This window comes from Myotis myotis, unplaced genomic scaffold (genome assembly GCF_014108235.1).
Source record: "Myotis myotis isolate mMyoMyo1 unplaced genomic scaffold, mMyoMyo1.p scaffold_m19_p_14, whole genome shotgun sequence".
NCBI classification, from domain to species: Eukaryota; Metazoa; Chordata; class Mammalia; order Chiroptera; family Vespertilionidae; genus Myotis; species Myotis myotis.
This window is the reverse complement of record NW_023416318.1, coordinates 37,130,552-37,147,220: the sequence shown is the minus strand read 5'-3', so window position 1 is coordinate 37,147,220 and position 16,669 is coordinate 37,130,552. Positions and strand designations below refer to the sequence as shown.

The following is a 16,669-nucleotide window of genomic DNA, read 5'->3' as shown; positions in this document are numbered from 1 at the left end:
CTTCCGGCAGGGCCGAGTTCGCTCCCGGAAATGACCGTGATCCCTACCCCGGGGCGGCTCGCGGCTGGTGGGCAGGTTCGGCATGCTACTCCTCGCCAACGCCGGCGCCAGGCCGTTGCGCGCTGCGGCGCGAGCGGGTGAGTGTTCGCTCCGCGCGAGCCCCGGTTGCCTTGGGAACCGTGTGGGGTGCTCTGCTCAGTGGCGGACGCCGGGGGCGCTCCGGGCGGGACGGGAGTCCAGCCTCCGACCCGGGGGTCGCGGGCACAGTGTGTGCCTGCGCCTGGTGTGAGTGCCGCGGACAGGAGTCCTCTTTTCTCAGCTTCGGGCAAGGTTACGGGTTAACGAAGCCACTTTGAAAGCGCTCAGGCTGCCGTGCACGTGTAAACACTAAGATTTTTTTAAATGGGTCCCGTTTTTCGCAGTCAGTCCCTGCCTTTGGGGAGGAAAACACTTCAGCTCCGGGAAAGAGCCGGTAGAAAACAGCCCGGCGACTCCGATGCTGCAGCATCTTGTGTACAAAATCAAGTCGACGGGCCCCATCACTGTGGCCGAGTACATGAAGGAGGTCTTGACCAACCCAGTTAAGGTATGCGGGTCGGGGAGCCCGAGGACCAGGCCCACGCTGGCAGATTTTCGAAGCGTGAGCCGGGAGGGGTGCGCGCAGACCGGAGCCCGAGCGTCTTCAGCCCCGACCGCCGGGGTCCCTTCCCGGGGAAGCGCCGCCCCACGGGCCCCGAGGACCATACAGGAATGCCAGTCGGTCAGGGCTGGATCGAGTCAGCGGCAGCGCCATTGCACAGGTGACAGACCCAGAGGTGCCCAGGAGAGATTGTAAGCGATTGGATGGATGAGATGAGGGATGGATGACTCCTCTGTCTGCGCTGATGGTAGATGGTGCAGTCATTTCTCTGGGGAAAGGGAATGTAGAAGGGGAGGGAAAGGTAAGAGTTCATTCCGATGTGTGAAGTTTACAGGACGCTGCGTGGAAATAGGCGACTGGAAATAGAACATATTCTGGATTTTTGTCTTGAGAATGGAAGGTCTGGGGCTTTACTGTTCTAGGATGAAACATTGTCACAGCTTTCTGGCCTCTATTTCCTTGTCTGCTCCGCTAAGCCAGTTGGTGAAAGCCAGTAGTCCTTTTATTTTAGAGTGTTCCCCCTTCTGCTGAGTTGAAATATGAGATCTGTGGAATTCTGGGGTTGATTTGGCCTGTTGTTGGATGTGGAGTGGCCCATTGTCCAGAGGTTTAGGCAAGGTAGTTATTTGAATTAACTGAAATTTAGCATTTTCTAACTATGAGCATAGGCAACATCCAGTAGCATCAGTACCTGTAACTTTAATTTGCATCAGTGCAAATTACTAATACTGTCACAACAGAGTGATCTCAAAATATTTGCTCATCTGTGCTTCAGAACTTTACTTATTAGGCCTTTGGCTCGATATTGTTTTTTTTAATACATTTATCAAGAAGCACATATATTACTGTATCAGACATTTATTTTTAAATATGTGTTAAGTCTTTTTCATTTGCTTTCTTTGGTAACCCTATGTGTTTTATGTCCTGTGCATTAAAAAACATTCTCTGAAGGGGTCCACCAGCTTCATTATACTACCGAGGGGTTCATAACACACAGCAAAAATACACGTGCAGTGCTTACTTAGGAAGGAAGGATTGATGAATGTTCCCAAAATGAACACTCCATGGAACCAGCACCCAGGTCAAGAAACACCATGGCCAACAGGCAGGGTTACTTTGAAGCAGAAAGTGTGAGAATTTGAGGGGGGCGGAGGGGAGGCTGGAGGGATAGGCAGGGTTTTAGGAGCAGGGAGAGAGAAGGAGGGTGGAGTGTCCTGCTTTTCTACCAGTTCTGCAAAATGACTGTCACTTTCTAAAATTTAGGTAAAGATACTGTGATTATCTTGATTATTTGGAAGAGAGAACTTTCTTCCTATGTAATTGTTTATTTCATTGTATACATTATGTATGATTTTGGAGGGGTGTCTTAAAAATAGCCTTATTTGAAAATTAATTGTTTTTTCCGTTTTCTCTTTTTATTTAGGGATATTATGTGCACCGTGACATGCTAGGAGAAAAAGGAGATTTTATTACTTCACCTGAAATAAGTCAGATCTTCGGAGAGGTAATATCATTCTAAACTATAAAAGAAACTAATATCACAAACATTTGAAAGCAGATCAAGGTGCTTTATTTTATATAATAGTGTTTTACCACTTTGTTTTTGTGATTCTTCAAAAGTTTTAGTTTTTTAGTAGTAAATATTGAGGGAATAGAAAGGTAACAGGAAAGGAAATGGTATAATGGGCAATAAAAAGTTTATACTTTACTGTAGAAAAGGGAATGTAGAGATAAGGGGGACAAAAGTAAAGAGAAGGAAAAGAGATGGAGGTAAAGAAGTGAACCAGATGAAATATGAGAATGGGAGAAGGCAGGGAGACAAAAGCAAGGGTGAGGAAAGAGGTAGTCTGTACCCCAGAAAGAATTACTGGAATCAAAATGAGCTCTAAAGCCCCCAACTCTAATTTAGCCATAGTTACAGTAGAAGTCTTCCTTTAAGAAACTTTGAATTCTTTTCAGGAACTCTACTTTATTTATTTCCATATAATAACCTTTCATCAATTTAGAACTAAGATATTGTACACAAGAGGATGTAGAATTCAGGTACTAAAATATATATTGCTTATGTGTAAGAGCCATGTAATTATTGAAATGATATGAAGAACTGGCATAGTTATATACATAATTATATTTCATATGTCTATTTGCTTTCAAATACTAGTACTGTTCTATGATATTCTTATCCGTGTCATGGGACTTTTTGTAGTGGAGGGTAACTTTTTTTTTTTTTTTAATATATTTTATTGATTTTTTTACAGAGAGGAAGAGAGAGAGATAGTTAGAAACATAGATGAGAGAGAAACATCGATCAGCTGCCTCCTGCACATCCCCCACTGGGGATGTGCCCGCAACCCAGGTACATGCCCTTGACTGGAATCGAACCCGGGACCTTTCGGTCCGCAGGCCGACGCTCTATCCACTGAGCCAAACCGGTTTCGGCTGGAGGGTAACTTTTAACTATTTTCTCCAGTTATTAAAGCTTCCTAACTAGTATGTGTTGTAACATAGTCCTAGTGAATTTTCCTGTGTGTGCAACTATGTGGACATATTAAACACATATGGTTGTTTGCAAACATTTTGCTTTCTGGCATAAAGTATGTGTTTGCATGGAGTTTAATGTTGTGGTATACTTTGATACTTTATAATACTTTAATGTAAGTTTTTTCTTGTCACAGCTGCTAGGGATATGGTTTATTAGCGAATGGATGGCCACTGGGAAAAGTGCAACTTTCCAGCTGGTGGAACTGGGTCCAGGTCGGGGTACCCTTGCAGGAGATATTTTGAGGGTAGGTATAAAGGAGTGTCTTAAAGTCTCATGTATGTGATTCTTATTACTTTTGACTGAGTTTGCAAACTTTGTTGATTTTCTTGGCTTTCAGTCCTCCTATTTCCTTAATCTCATATTTCTTAACTAAAATATGTCAGAATAATACAGTGAGTGATTAGTTATTGTCTGTTTTATGGTAAAATATGGGGGTGGGGCGAAAGTGAAAGCTACAAGTATAAAACATTTAGAAGACATTATGGGAGATCATATTTGTCTTCTGAGTAGGGAAAAAGTTTTTAAGTTATATATAAAGCAGAACCCGTAAAGGAAAATGGTAATGATTTCCACTACATTAAAATTAAGAACTTTGTGTTCTTTAAAGAAACTAGAAAGTTTTTGTTCTTCAAAGACACCATAGAGTGGCGAGACAAACCATAAGTTAGAGAAGTTATTTGCAACACATATAACCAACAAAGAACTATTAGTCTTCAAAGTCAATAAGATGAAAGATAACTTACTAGAAAAACCGGGCGGAATATGTGAATAGGCCCATCATGAAACAGAAAACCTAAATGGCCAATACTAACAGAAAGATGCTCAGACTCATTGGTAGTCAGGGAAATGAGTTTAAATTGATGAGACAGTCCTGGTGTGGCTCATTTGGTTGGAGCTTTGTCCCATACACCAAAAGGTCATGGGTTCGATTCCCAGTTAGGACACATGACTACGTTTCAGGTTCAATCCCAGTTGGGGTGTGTACAGGAGGCACCAATTGATGTTTATCTCTCACATCAGTGTCTGTCTGTATGTCTGTCTCTCTCCCTCTCCTCCCCTCCTCTCTCTAAAATCAATAAGCATATCCTCGGGTGAGGATAAAAAATGTATGTATGATACCACTATATCCTCAGAAAAAGTAAGTCTGACAACACCAAGTTTTGGTGAAGATGGGGAAATCTTTTATTTTTATTTGTTAATCACAATTCTAAATTTTATCATTAGGAAACCAAATTCTATACCAGTGGTTCTCAACCTTCCTAATGCTGCGACCCTTTAATACAGTTCCTCATGTTGTGGTGACCCCTAACCATAAAATTATTTTCGTTGCTACTTCATAACTGTAATTTTGCTACTGTTATGAATCATAATGTAAATATCTGATATGCAGGGTGTATTTTCATTGTTACAAATTGAACATAATTAAAGCATAGTGATTAATCACAAAAACAATATGTAATTATATATGTGTTTTCCGATGGTCTTAGGCGACCCCTGTGAAAGGGTTATTCGACCCCCAAAGGGGTCGCGACCTACAGGTTGGCCACCCACAGGTTGAGAACCGCTGTTTTATACTGTTCCTTTTTTTTTTTTTAATATATTTTTTATTGACTTTTTACAGAGAGGCAGGGGGAGGGATAGAGAGTTAGAAACATCCATGAGAGAGAAACATCAATCAGCTGCCTCCTGCACATTCCCTACTGGGGATGTGCCTGCAACCAAGGTACATGCCCTTGACCAGAATCAAACCTGGGACCCTTCAGTACATAGGCCGATGGTCTATCCACTGAGCCAAACCGGTTCGGGCTATTCCTTTTTTATATACCCTATCTATAAAAATAAAAGCATAATATGCTAATTAGACCGGACAGCCGAACAGCCTTACGATGTCCTTCGTGATGACCTTCCAGCGGAAGCTGGGGCTGTGAGGGCCAAGCCCGTTGCACAGATTTCATGCAACGGCCCTCTAGTGTTTAATAACTCGAATAGGTTATGATTCTTATGGATTGCTGGAGAGTGGCTGTGTAAGGAACAAATTTTTCTGGAACCAATTATTACTTATACTATGATGAGCAAATTACTGAGGTCAGTGGTTAGAAAAACGAAACTCAGCCCATTGTATTTTGCCAATTTTTCTTCTTTTTTTATTTAGGTGTTTAGTCAGCTTGGATCTGTGCTGAAAAAGTGTGACATTTCAATACATCTAGTAGAGGTGAGCCAAAAATTAAGTGAGATTCAAGCATTAACTCTGACCGAAGAGAAGGTCCCATTAGAGCGAGATGCTGAATCCCCAGTGTACATGAAAGGTGTTACTAAGTCTGGGATTCCAGTTTCCTGGTACCGAGATCTGCAGGATGTTCCAAAAGGTAATGATTTTCCATAGACTAATGAGAGAATTTTGATCACAACCCCTCACAGTAGTGAAAGAATTAGGCATTTTTTGTTAATGTTCAGAAGAACCAATTCGTTATCTTAAATATGCTTAAACATTTTTTTCTTCTTCCACTTTTAAATAGAGCACAGCTTTTATGTTGCACATGAATTTTTTGACGTCCTTCCTGTGCATAAGTTTCAGGTATGATGAAAAACAGGACATGTTTATAATTGAACAACAAAGGACCTTGTGTTGTAAGAATGAATATTTGCGGTATTTAGTTATTCAGTATATAAACATTATTTGTTGAAGTTAGCGATAATGAAATATTAAGTAGAATTCTTAATTCTCGTAGTATAATTATTAAAGAATTCTTTATTCTCCTGAGATAAAGATGCATGAGAGTATAAGATGCTAAATGGCTATAGTACAGTAAAAATTACTTTTTAGCAAATATTTTTAAATCTCAAAGATTAGAATTTATCTTTATTCTTCCTATGAGAAGATTTAAGATTTGGTAGTAATGTATTTGTACTGATAACTTCTAAGGCTAAGAGTCTGTATTATATAGCAATTTATTAGCAAAAGCTTCTGATTGGTGTTCCTAAGTGTGTTTTCCATTTTGGGGCACTTTCTAGGGTGCTTATTTCATCTTCTACAGCTCTACCTCATATCTAAACAACATTAATAGTTTGTATCTATCAGTCTACTCTTTATTTAGAAGAAATGAAGTAAAGCCTTGAAATAATTTTAAGTGGTAAAAGTGGTCTGTAAATATTATCTATGTTATACGTGGTAAGAGGAGAAAACCAATAGTACTTTTTGCTGGTGATGGTTTTGAGAACAGACTTGCAAAAATTTGTTTTTATGCGTTATTTTGTGTTTAGAAAACCCCACAAGGATGGCGAGAAGTACTCATTGATATTGATCCACAAGTTTCTGATAAACTGAGGTTTGTTTTGGCGCCTTGTGCCACCCCAGCAGAAGCCTTCATACAAGTAGGAATAAGTTTATTTTTCTTCTGAGTTTATTACCAATCAAGTCTTATTTTCTGAGTTTCTATTTTAGAGTTCCTTTATAGGGGGAAGTAGTTGCTTGCAACACGTGAGGTGCTTTTTATTAACAGTGAACAGTGCAGAGGCTGTAGTCGGGAGAGTGGGTTAAAATCATTTCTTAGCTATGTGACCTGTACTGTTATACAATTACAGATAAAGTTAATAAGCATTTGTCTCGTATCTTCTCCGTTTTACCTCTCAAATGTGGACAATATTGTCTCTTGATGGAAGGGTTCAATGCCTGTGTAAACAAATGTAATACAGTGTAAAGTAACAACGACAGTATTTATTGAGTACTTTGTATGTATTACTCTGTATTATCTCACTTAACTCTCAAACAAATCCAGTGCTAGGTAGAGAGTGCCTTTTCTCTCTGATTCTAGATCGCCAGAATGGTATTTTACTACTGTTTTCTCTTGACTCTAAGGAATAATCACAGGAGCCCATCTTAGGGTTATGCTTGAAGGTTCAAAAAATCCTGTACTTCTCAGGAATGTTTGGGCTCTAGATAGCCTGTTTTAGTTTTTTTTTCTCAGTTCAGAAAAAATATTTCTACTTTTTGGACCATAACTAAGACCTTCTAACTCAGAAGTTATCAGTTTTAAAAGCACAATATCTTTTAAACATGAATTTATGAATTAAGTTGTGTGTTTTTTTTTGAAAAGCATAAGTGAAAATATCAGCCTAAATGCTTGTAAACATTTCTATTTTTTTCATTTTCTGGCTGCTTAATTTTACCTGAGCGAGAAACAAATTCATAAAGCTACCAAGAGCCAAGCTCCTGGCACTGGGAGTTGTGATTCTTTTTAATTGTTGACTTAAGTAGTATTCACTTATGAGAGAGAGTGATTTTCCTCTCATTTGAATGGGGCAAATGATAATAGAGTCTGTCATCTTGGAGAGCAGGCTGAGATAGTAAGAATGTCATTGTGGTACACTGAGATGTGTCAGCTTAACCTTATGTTTTTATAATTAAATCACAATGATTTATTTAATAGCACTGGGGCAAAACAAAAAATCTAAATAAACAAGAAAAAAGAACAAAGCAAAAGAAAAAAAGCAGGGGGGTAAGTGGTTCATTGTTTCATGTAATCCCCACGGAAGACCTGGTACATAATGTGATGAGGAGCGGACTCCAAGAGTAGCTGATTCCTAGCAAGCAGGAGGAGGAGCTGAGACTCAGAAGCTAGTTTGCCTGACTTTGTACCTATTAGACCTGTGCTGTTACAGGCAGAAACATCAGGGTCAGTACTTCATTTCTAATAGGGTGCTAGGAGGGGCAAGAGTTAGTGTATGTTTTACTAATGAAGAAAAAGAAATTTTTCATTATCTCAGGAATTAGTGAAACTTCATATATACTAGTCAAGCTAATGAGTATTAATTTTGTCATTTCACTTTTTAAACTAATATGCACTTATTGAGGACCCTTTGTTAATACCTGAACATCTTGGGAAATTAAGGCCCCGGGTGCATTGGCACTAGTTCATAAGCTGATGTTTCTAGATATAGAGCTTATCATTGGGATGCCTGTAGCCACAACAGAGGCATCATCATATACTTGTTTATAGAAATATCTTTGTAAACTTAGTGGACGGCATCAAAGAACCAAAGAGTTTTGTATAACAAAGAGGATGACTTGTGAAAAGTTGAGTGTACAGAACATACTCATATTGAGAACAAATTTTTAAATTTTGTTTTATTGCTTTAAGTATTACAAAGAGTATTATATATGTCTCCTTTTATTTTTTCCCCTTGACCATCTCCTGGCCTCCCATACCCCCCAGTGTCTTGTGTCCATTGGTTATGCTTATATGCATGCATACAAGTCCTTCGGTTGATCTCTTACCCCCCCCCCCCCACCCTCCCCGGCTTTCCCGCTGTAGTTTGACAGTTTGAGAACAAATTTATTTTTATTGTAAATAAGAAATGCTCATTGTAGAAAAACCTGCAAATACAGAAAACCTGAAAAACAAAGGAATCAGTTCTTTTGAATGATGTGTTTTCTTTCAACTGTTCCTACTAGCATGATGAGACAAGGGATCATGTGGAAGTGTGTCCCGAGGCTGGTGTTATTATTCAGGAACTTTCTCAACGCATTGCTCTTACTGGAGGTGCTGCCCTGATTGCTGATTACGGTCATGATGGGACTAAGACAGATACCTTCAGAGTATGTATAATTCAGTAACATGACTTGTCAGAACTTAATTGGTATGATTTACTTAGTTATCAATTGTTAGTTTTGAAGCTCATTTAAGATCTTTATCTTTGGTTTCTATAGTGCTTCACACTGTTGTATTACATTATTTTATAATTAATATTAATTCATATTATAATTACTTTTAACTCTAGATCTTATTCCTAAGCCTGACTCCACTGTCCAACTTTCCTTTGAACAGGGTCTGAATTGTCTACATTCTTCCTTAAGTTGCAGAACCTAGGTCTGCATAGATCCTACTAAGCATCTAAATATACAATTGGAAAATTTTGCCTGAAGTTTTTTTAATATTCTACCCCTCCTTCATTTAAAGAAATAATTTGGTACTTTGCAGATTTGATCTAGCTACTGTAATCATTCAAACTTTTCCTATAAGATTTGCACTATTTTTTTTCTTCTTCAGGTGTATTTTTTTCTTCTCCCTAAACATCTGTTCTTAAATTCTTTGAATATGATCAGTTATGTTCAATTTACTTTAATTGAAATATATTTAACTAGATGCTATTAGTCATTTTCTAACTCTCTGGTTCTCAATTTCTAACTTTATTGCATCTAAGGAAAGCCTGGATAGTGTATTAGAAATGCTGATTTCCTAGCTTTACCTCCAGGATTCTGATTCAGTAGGTCTGGTAACATATTCTCAGGTGGTTTTGAGGCACCTAGTTGATGGTTAGACTTTGTAAAACACTATCTAGGTTCTGGTAACCTGGATTCATCCGGAGGATTAATGAGATCTCCTCTGTTTGTGGGCAGTGATGAAAACGTTAATTGTTAAGGATAGCAACATCTTCAGGCGCTCCCAACACTGTGCTTTATACTGGGTTTTCCACATAGAAAATGGTGCTACTGCATTAACAGTGTGTAAACCACTGACTTAAGCTATATTTTCAACAGTTGTTATATAAAATGTACTAAAATCATAGCATTTTTTAAATCTTGGTAATAGCATAAAAGGACAAAAACTTATTATTTTAAAAATTATGTTCAAGGGGTTTTGTGGCCACAAGCTTCATGATGTCTTAATTGCCCCAGGAACAGCCGACCTAACAGCTGACGTGGACTTCAGTTATTTGCGCAGAATGGCACAGGGAACAGTGGCTTCTCTGGGTCCAATAAAACAACAAACGTTTTTAAAAAATATGGGCATTGATGTCCGGCTAAAGGTAACGGTTTATTTCCATATTAAGTATTTTAATTTCACAGTATTTCCAACAAACAGTTAAAAAGTTTGCCTGGCCTAAATGTTCTTGTAGCCAGCCAGTCTTTTCAGCGGCATAGGATTTAGTTTAACCAGGTGGCCTTGGGGCGGAGCAGCCGTCTTTTCATGCATCTCCATAAGGGGTAGAATTAAGGTTTTCAAGTAGTGTTCATGTTCACTAAGAAAACCGCAATTATGAGTATGAATGTTATAACTGTTCTGAGGACATTTTTACTCTTCAGTGTAGATCAGCCCATCTGGGAATATCTGTTAAACATACAAATTTACAGGTTTGCGTCATAGCAACCTATGTTTTCAATAAGTACCCCATGATTTTGAGGCAGGTAGTCAGAAATAACTTTTTAAACACTGCTTTATTGAATAGCTAATAGTCATTATTACTACGTATAACTGGAAACCCTTTTTTTTTTTTTTTTTTTTACTAAGAAATTATTTTCTTTTCAGGTTCTTCTAGATAAATCCACTGAGCCATCACTGAGGCAGCAGTTACTTCAGGGGTATGATATGTTAATGAATCCTAAGAAGATGGGAGAACGATTTAACTTTTTTGCCTTGCTGCCTCATCAGAGACTTCATGCTAGAAGCCATGAGATAAATGCAAATCATTCAAAACCTTCTCCATCACCTGTGGCTGGATTTAGTGAACTTACTTGGCAGTGATATTTCAGTTTGGCCTTTTAGTCCCCAAGTCTACCTAAGAAACTAAAATAAAGGAAACGAATTTCATATATCAAAGGTAAAAAAAAAGTATTTTATTTCTTCACAGCCAATAAAAACAGCCCATCTTATATACAACTAATGCCCTGGTGCACAGATTCATGCACATATTAATTAAAAGGTGGCTGGTGGGGCCGGACTGGGTGAGAGGGGCCGGACACGCCCTGGAGCCAACCTCCCGTGGTCCCTCCCTGGCCAGCTGTACCTGGAGCAGCGCCGTGGCTAAAAGGACACCTGGGGGCGCCGAAACCGGTTTGGCTCAGTGGATAGAGCGTCGGCCTGTGGACTGAAAGGTCCCAGGTTCGATTCTGGTCAAGGGTATGTACCTGGGTTGCGGGCACATCCCCAGTAGGAGATGTGCAGGAGGCGGCTGATCGATGTTTCTCTCCCATCGATGTTTCTAACTCTCTCTCTCTCTCTCCCTTCCTCTCTGTAAAAAATCAATAAAATATATTTAAAAAATAAAAAAATAAAAGGGCACCTGGGGAGTGAGTGGGGTCCCTTGGCCTGGCCTGCAGGGATTGGGCCAAAAACTGGTTCTCCAACATCCCCCCGAGGGGTCCCATGTTGTGAGAGGGCGGTTCTTGGGTGACGCACCCCTGAATCAGGCTCCTTCCTCTCTGGTCCTGGGGTGTGTCACTTGAGAATTGCTGCTGCCAAGTCACCGCAGCTCGGCAGCTCCTGTGTTGAGCATCTGCCCCCTGGGGATCATTGTGTGTCATAGCTACCAGTCAGATGGTCAGACGGTTGCTTAGCCTTTTATATGTATAGATACTACTAAATGTTCATCTTTTTTTTTTTCTTTGTTAATCCTCACCCAAGGATATTTTTCCATTTATTTTTTGAGAGTGGAAGGGAGGAGAGAGAAATATCAATGTGAGAGAGAGAGAGGATTGATTGGTTGCCTCCTGCACGTGCCCCAACCAGGCCAGGGATTGAGCCTGCAACCGAGCTATGTGCCCGTGACAAGAATCAAACCTGGGACGCTTCAGTTCATGGGCCGAGGCTTATCCACTGAGCCAAACCATCTAGGGCTAAACGTTAATCATTTAAAGTTATTTTATTTTAAAAAAAATATTTTTATTGATTTCAGAGAAGGGAGATAGAAACAGCAATGATGAGAATCATTGATTGGCTGCCTCCTGCATGCCCCGCCACTGGGGATCAAGCCTGCAACCCAGGCATGTGCCCTGGACTGGAATCGAACCTGGGACCCTTCAGTCCGCAGGCCGATGCTGTATCCACTGAGCCAAACCAGCTAGGTCTAAACGTTAATCTTTTAAAGTTATTTTAACTCTGGGAGCAAGTAAGTGTTCTTATGTGTGAAACTGAGTTTCCTTTAGTAAATAAAGCTAGTTGCTATATTTTTATTTTATTTCAAAAAGTAAACATGAACACTGATTGGAAAACTGCAAACAACCTAAATGGCCATTTACAGGTGACTGATTAAATAGAACTATGTATTATGTTTTTAAATGATGAAGAGTGGTATGTTCTGACATGGAAAGATCTCTAAGATATAAGTGGAAAGAGTAGGGTGCAAAATGTTTTATAGTTATGAGTCCATTTTTGTTGGAGAAAAGCTACATTTGAAGAAATGCTTATAAGTAATTCCATAGAAAGGAGTATTTTAGTACAGATAGGTTGTTTTTTGTTCTGTGTTACTTACTTGTATATAAGAAGGAAAGGGCACCCAATAATCACTATTAAATTTCCCAATCTGGAAGAGGGTCTTAGAGGTGGAAAGAGCATTTTCCTTTGTTCTCCTTTGAAGTATTTGGATTTTTTACCACAGGCTTCTGGGAATTTTATAATTAAAAATAAAATTAGATTTTAAAAAGTTTAAAAATCACAGTAAAACTAGTAAACATTTAAAATGTGAGTTAAATGTAGACTAGGAGGTATAAGTTTCCAAATTGAGCTAATTCTCCCTTATTTTCAGATAAATGTCAAGTTTTAGTTTTACTAAGTTCTCATGTTTTAGTTCACAGAACTTTTATTTTTATTTTTTTAAAAATATATTTTATTGATTTTTTACAGCGAGGAAGGGAGAGGGATAGAGACTTAGATGAGAGAGAGTTCGATGAGAGAGAAACATTGATCAGCTGCCTCCTGCACAGCCCCCACTGGGGATGGGCTACAACCAAGGTACGTGCCCTTGACCGGAATCGAACCTGGGACCCTTCAGTCTGCAGGCCGACGCTCTATCCAGTGAGCCAAACCAGTCAGGGCAGAACTTTTATATTAATACCAGACATACGGACATTCTGACACATTGCTATTTTAGCAACACAAATTTACCAGTGAGATTGAAGGAAAAGGATATTAGGCATGTGTCTTGAACTATACTGGAGTTCACTGGCAGTGATGAACTGCTGCTTTTTATTGCTTCTTTGGCTTAACTGAGAAGAGGATTAGCACTCTGTGTGTCACTCTAAAGTAAAGGAACATGGAGGCCTTATTTTTTCAGATACTGTCCAGCCTTGGGCCATTCTTAGCCACCCTTATTCTATTTCCATGATTTTTCCCCTCAAAGTCTTAGTTGGGACAATTTTGTGAAGGTAAGAAAGCCTATGGAAAACTGAAAACAACCGAAATGGCCATTTAATAGGAGAGTCAGGCAATGCCTTATATCTTAAAACCTAGGAAATTCACTTTGGTATTAGGTATACGTTCAAGTCTTCTGGCAGCTGCAGTAGTGGATTATTTAATAGTAGTGCCTAAAAAATGTATTGTTATAATTATTGACTTTAATTCCAAGAAATGAGACCTCTAATTACCTCAAATTGCATATCAATTTATAATAATGAGTTATTTTTTTATTTTAGGCAGTTAAAAAAAATCATTGTTCTTAAATATAGCATTAGTTCCATTTACAAATACTATTTCCAAAATAGTTCTCTTACCAAAGCCTGGGAAAATAACACAACCAAATAAAATTTTCTTTGGATATCTCGACCAGAGATAGGCTCAGGTTTTCACATGGAAAAGTATGGTGATATGGAAATACATTTTATTATTAAGCTTTTTTGAGGATATTTACAAAAAAGTGGGATGTAACAAAAAATATAAAAATGTACTGAACAGTGTCATTATAGACTATTTTGTACATTATCAAATGTTTCTCACAATTATTTTTTATACAAACAACTTGATTTCAAGACAAAAAAAAGGTTATGCAGGTTATACAGTATCTGGAGTAATTACTCAACTCCAAATTATCTGACAGTGCCTTTACAAATTAGAAAACTTCCTAGGCATTCAACGACGAAAAGAGTGCAATAATTTCATGGCTTGTAACGTTTGATTATATAAGCATAGCAAACAAACACCATTCCAGTTAATTTTCACCTTATGTAGTAAAACCATAATAGGATGCCTACTGACTCAGAATTATTCCCTTTTAGCACAGTGATATAAACAGACTTACTTTGGAGAAATTTAGGGAGGTCATCTATCCTAGGGAAAACACATTTGAGTTTTAAAACTCCTGTGAGAATGAAATACTGAGAGATGTGGACTGTCTCCTGGAGACCTTTATGGGGAAGCAGTATAACAAAACAGTCTAAAGGGTAAGAGGGACTCCAGAGCCACACTGTCTGGGTTCAAATACGAACTGTGTGAACATCAGCAGCTAGTTAATCTCCCTGTGCCTCAATTTCCTTGTTTGTGAGATGGGGTTCATTATGCACTTAGCTCATGACTGTTGTGAGTGTAAAAAGAGCTCAGAACATATCAACAGTACACGCTTGCTACTCAGAGATTGTGAAAAGTTCTCCGAGTCTTTGTTAAAAGAGGAACAACCTTTTCCTTTGCTACCTCTAGTTCATGGGCAGTGACAATGAACACTTTTATATCTTTTAGCTTATTGACTATGTTCATATATAACATCTTCAAAACAACACCGTGATGAAGGTAGAGGCAAGAATTGGGAACTTCATTTTGTAGGTTGAGGAACTCGAGGCTCAGATTGTCATCTCGCCAGGCCAACACAGCTAATACAGGGAGCCAAGACTTGTAAGACTTAAACCCACATCTACTAATTACACATCTCTTGCTCTTTTTGGAGGGAAAAAAGTTTACAATGATTACTGAAGAGTGGAGAAACAAAAAGCCATAGATTTTATAAGTCCCAGATATTAATTTTTTTGGAGGGAAAACTATTAGTAACTCTTAAAAAGCTATGAAAAAGTCTAACCTCTTAAATCACATATCTGAGTAGAAAAAAATTTATTTAGCTGGCTGCTGGAGCTGAAATGTTTTAAAAATACTTATCCTTTCATTTGCTCTGCTGATCATAGAGTCCTACCCTTCTAAGGGTTTTATGCTCAACCCAAACAGTTTAAAATAACTGATTTAAAAACATTCTAGACATCTGTACAGCCTTCCAATAACCTAAGGGAAGAAAAAAAAGGACACTGTTTGCTATTCTTTCCTATAGTTTTAACTGACCCTGCACTGGTGTTACTTTTAGTATATATTAATTTCCTCCCTCAAATTATTCAACCCTGTGTTAAGATATATAATTATATTTTAGGTCTATACCCATTAAATGCTGGAATCTAATTGTGGCATCATAGTGGTGTCAGTGAGAACATTATTTATTAGTAGCAGAGTTGAGCTATGAGAAGACATACATAGTAACTCATCACCCAGATCAGCAGTTCCTGGTTTTGTAACATCAGTTGTCCAAAATTATCTTAGAGACTACTGTAACAAAAGGTGACAACTTAATTTTTATGTTGTAGAGAGCATATTCAGAGTTTCAACTCCAAAACAGAGTTTGGAGTCCTGATTGACCTAAAAAAGAAAGGTAAAATAATCCAGCGTTCCTTTTTAAGGCAGATATGAAAAACATTTCAATCCCTCTAGGGTCAGTTAAATAAATGTTTAAAGTCTTTATAGGAAATCATATGCCAGCAGCCTCTCTGATATCTCTTTAAATTTAATTGTTTAGTAATCAACCTTGTAACTCTTACATGTTTTGGTCAAGCTATGTAATAACTGGATCCTAGCTTGCCATCTGTCCCCTTTCTTGAAAATAATATAAGAACAGGAAAGGGAAGATAAATTAAGTGCCACTATTGTACAAAAGTGAAGGATTAGGAAAAAAAATACAAAAACCAGTTATTTCTTATGCTATAAAAATTTATGAAAGCTTCATCTTGGTGTCATTATGTGTCTTTATCACTGTTTCCCCTCTTGTACCTACTCATTATGAACTACAGTATTGGTGTCACTGATTCCTTATCATATTTCTTCATGTCTTTGCATCCTTGCAGATGAGAGCCTCCAAAGAACAACAGTTGTGCAGCAAAATATCTGTCCATAAAATGAAATCTTTCCTTACTGAAGTTAGCTCATTGATAATTAAGGATCTTCTTCCATGTCATCTGGATTGGGAGCCATGATGAAGTGCTTTGGGTATACAAGGTTGTGTGTGTACGCATGTATTTCCCAACGAGCATCATCACTTTCATGTGTAATGTAACGTTCGCCAATACGAGTTTCAAATTCTCTAAGGTCAAGCCAAGTCTGATAGTCCTAGAAGAAAATGAAGTGACTATGAACTATAAAAGAAACAAAATCTGTCAACTTTTTTGTTTTAGCATCATAATCATATAAATTGACAATCTCCTACTCATAAGTACTTGCTATATAAAGTAAGTTCCATTTGTAATATTTTAAATTATCAGTGTTAAAGATACTTTTTCAAACTGAATATGAAGAAATTAACTAGTTTCTAAAGTTAAAAAACTGACTCAGGTTTCTGAGGTGGCTAATAATCACTAAAACATTCTGTTCTATACTATGAGAGGTCCATGACTTACTCCTTAAAATAAGGGAAAGTGCTTAGCTAGAATCTATTATCAGGGTAATTTAATAAACCCTGAGAATAACTGATTG

The 16,669-nt window shown here is 38.2% G+C and overlaps 2 protein-coding genes across 7 annotated transcripts in view; one reads left to right on the top strand and one right to left on the bottom strand.

Annotated features, from left to right (window-relative positions):
• Positions 1–5: 5 nt before the first annotated feature.
• On the top strand, positions 6–16,664 carry NDUFAF7 (NADH:ubiquinone oxidoreductase complex assembly factor 7). 3 transcript variants are annotated; one of them, XM_036334842.1, is made up of 11 exons: positions 6–137; positions 423–586; positions 2,064–2,144; positions 3,316–3,426; positions 5,335–5,548; positions 5,699–5,757; positions 6,444–6,554; positions 8,635–8,778; positions 9,816–9,989; positions 10,490–10,781; positions 16,045–16,664. In XM_036334842.1, exons 1-10 carry the CDS (start codon positions 83–85, stop codon positions 10,703–10,705), a joined length of 1,329 nt encoding a protein of 442 aa, XP_036190735.1. In that variant the 5' UTR covers positions 6–82; the 3' UTR covers positions 10,706–10,781; positions 16,045–16,664. The 3 variants fall into 3 exon arrangements, with proteins under 3 accessions (XP_036190735.1, XP_036190734.1, XP_036190736.1); XM_036334841.1 differs by having other exon boundaries at positions 16–137; positions 427–586; positions 14,627–16,664; XM_036334843.1 differs by lacking the exons at positions 6–137; positions 423–586 and adding an exon at positions 613–800.
• Positions 13,564–16,669, bottom strand: part of PRKD3 (protein kinase D3) — a 65,796-nt gene continuing 62,690 nt past the window's right edge. For 3 of the 4 annotated variants that reach the window (XM_036334836.1, XM_036334840.1, XM_036334837.1), the window contains one exon: positions 13,564–16,306. In XM_036334836.1, coding sequence (XP_036190729.1) covers positions 16,133–16,306 — 174 coding nt within the window. In that variant the 3' untranslated portion in view covers positions 13,564–16,132. The remainder of the gene's footprint in view (positions 16,307–16,669) is intronic. The other variant, XM_036334839.1, reaches the window with a different exon arrangement.

Bases quoted from the DNA above. Each gene is read 5' to 3' on its own strand.
- NDUFAF7 (XM_036334841.1), top strand. From the start codon at position 31: ATGACCGTGATCCCTACCCCGGGGCGGCTCGCGGCTGGTGGGCAGGTT. The intron at 138-426 runs GTGAGTGTTCGC...TTTCGCAGTCAG, and splicing joins GCGCGCTGCGGCGCGAGCGG to TCCCTGCCTTTGGGGAGGAA. The intron at 6,555-8,634 runs GTAGGAATAAGT...TGTTCCTACTAG, and splicing joins CAGCAGAAGCCTTCATACAA to CATGATGAGACAAGGGATCA.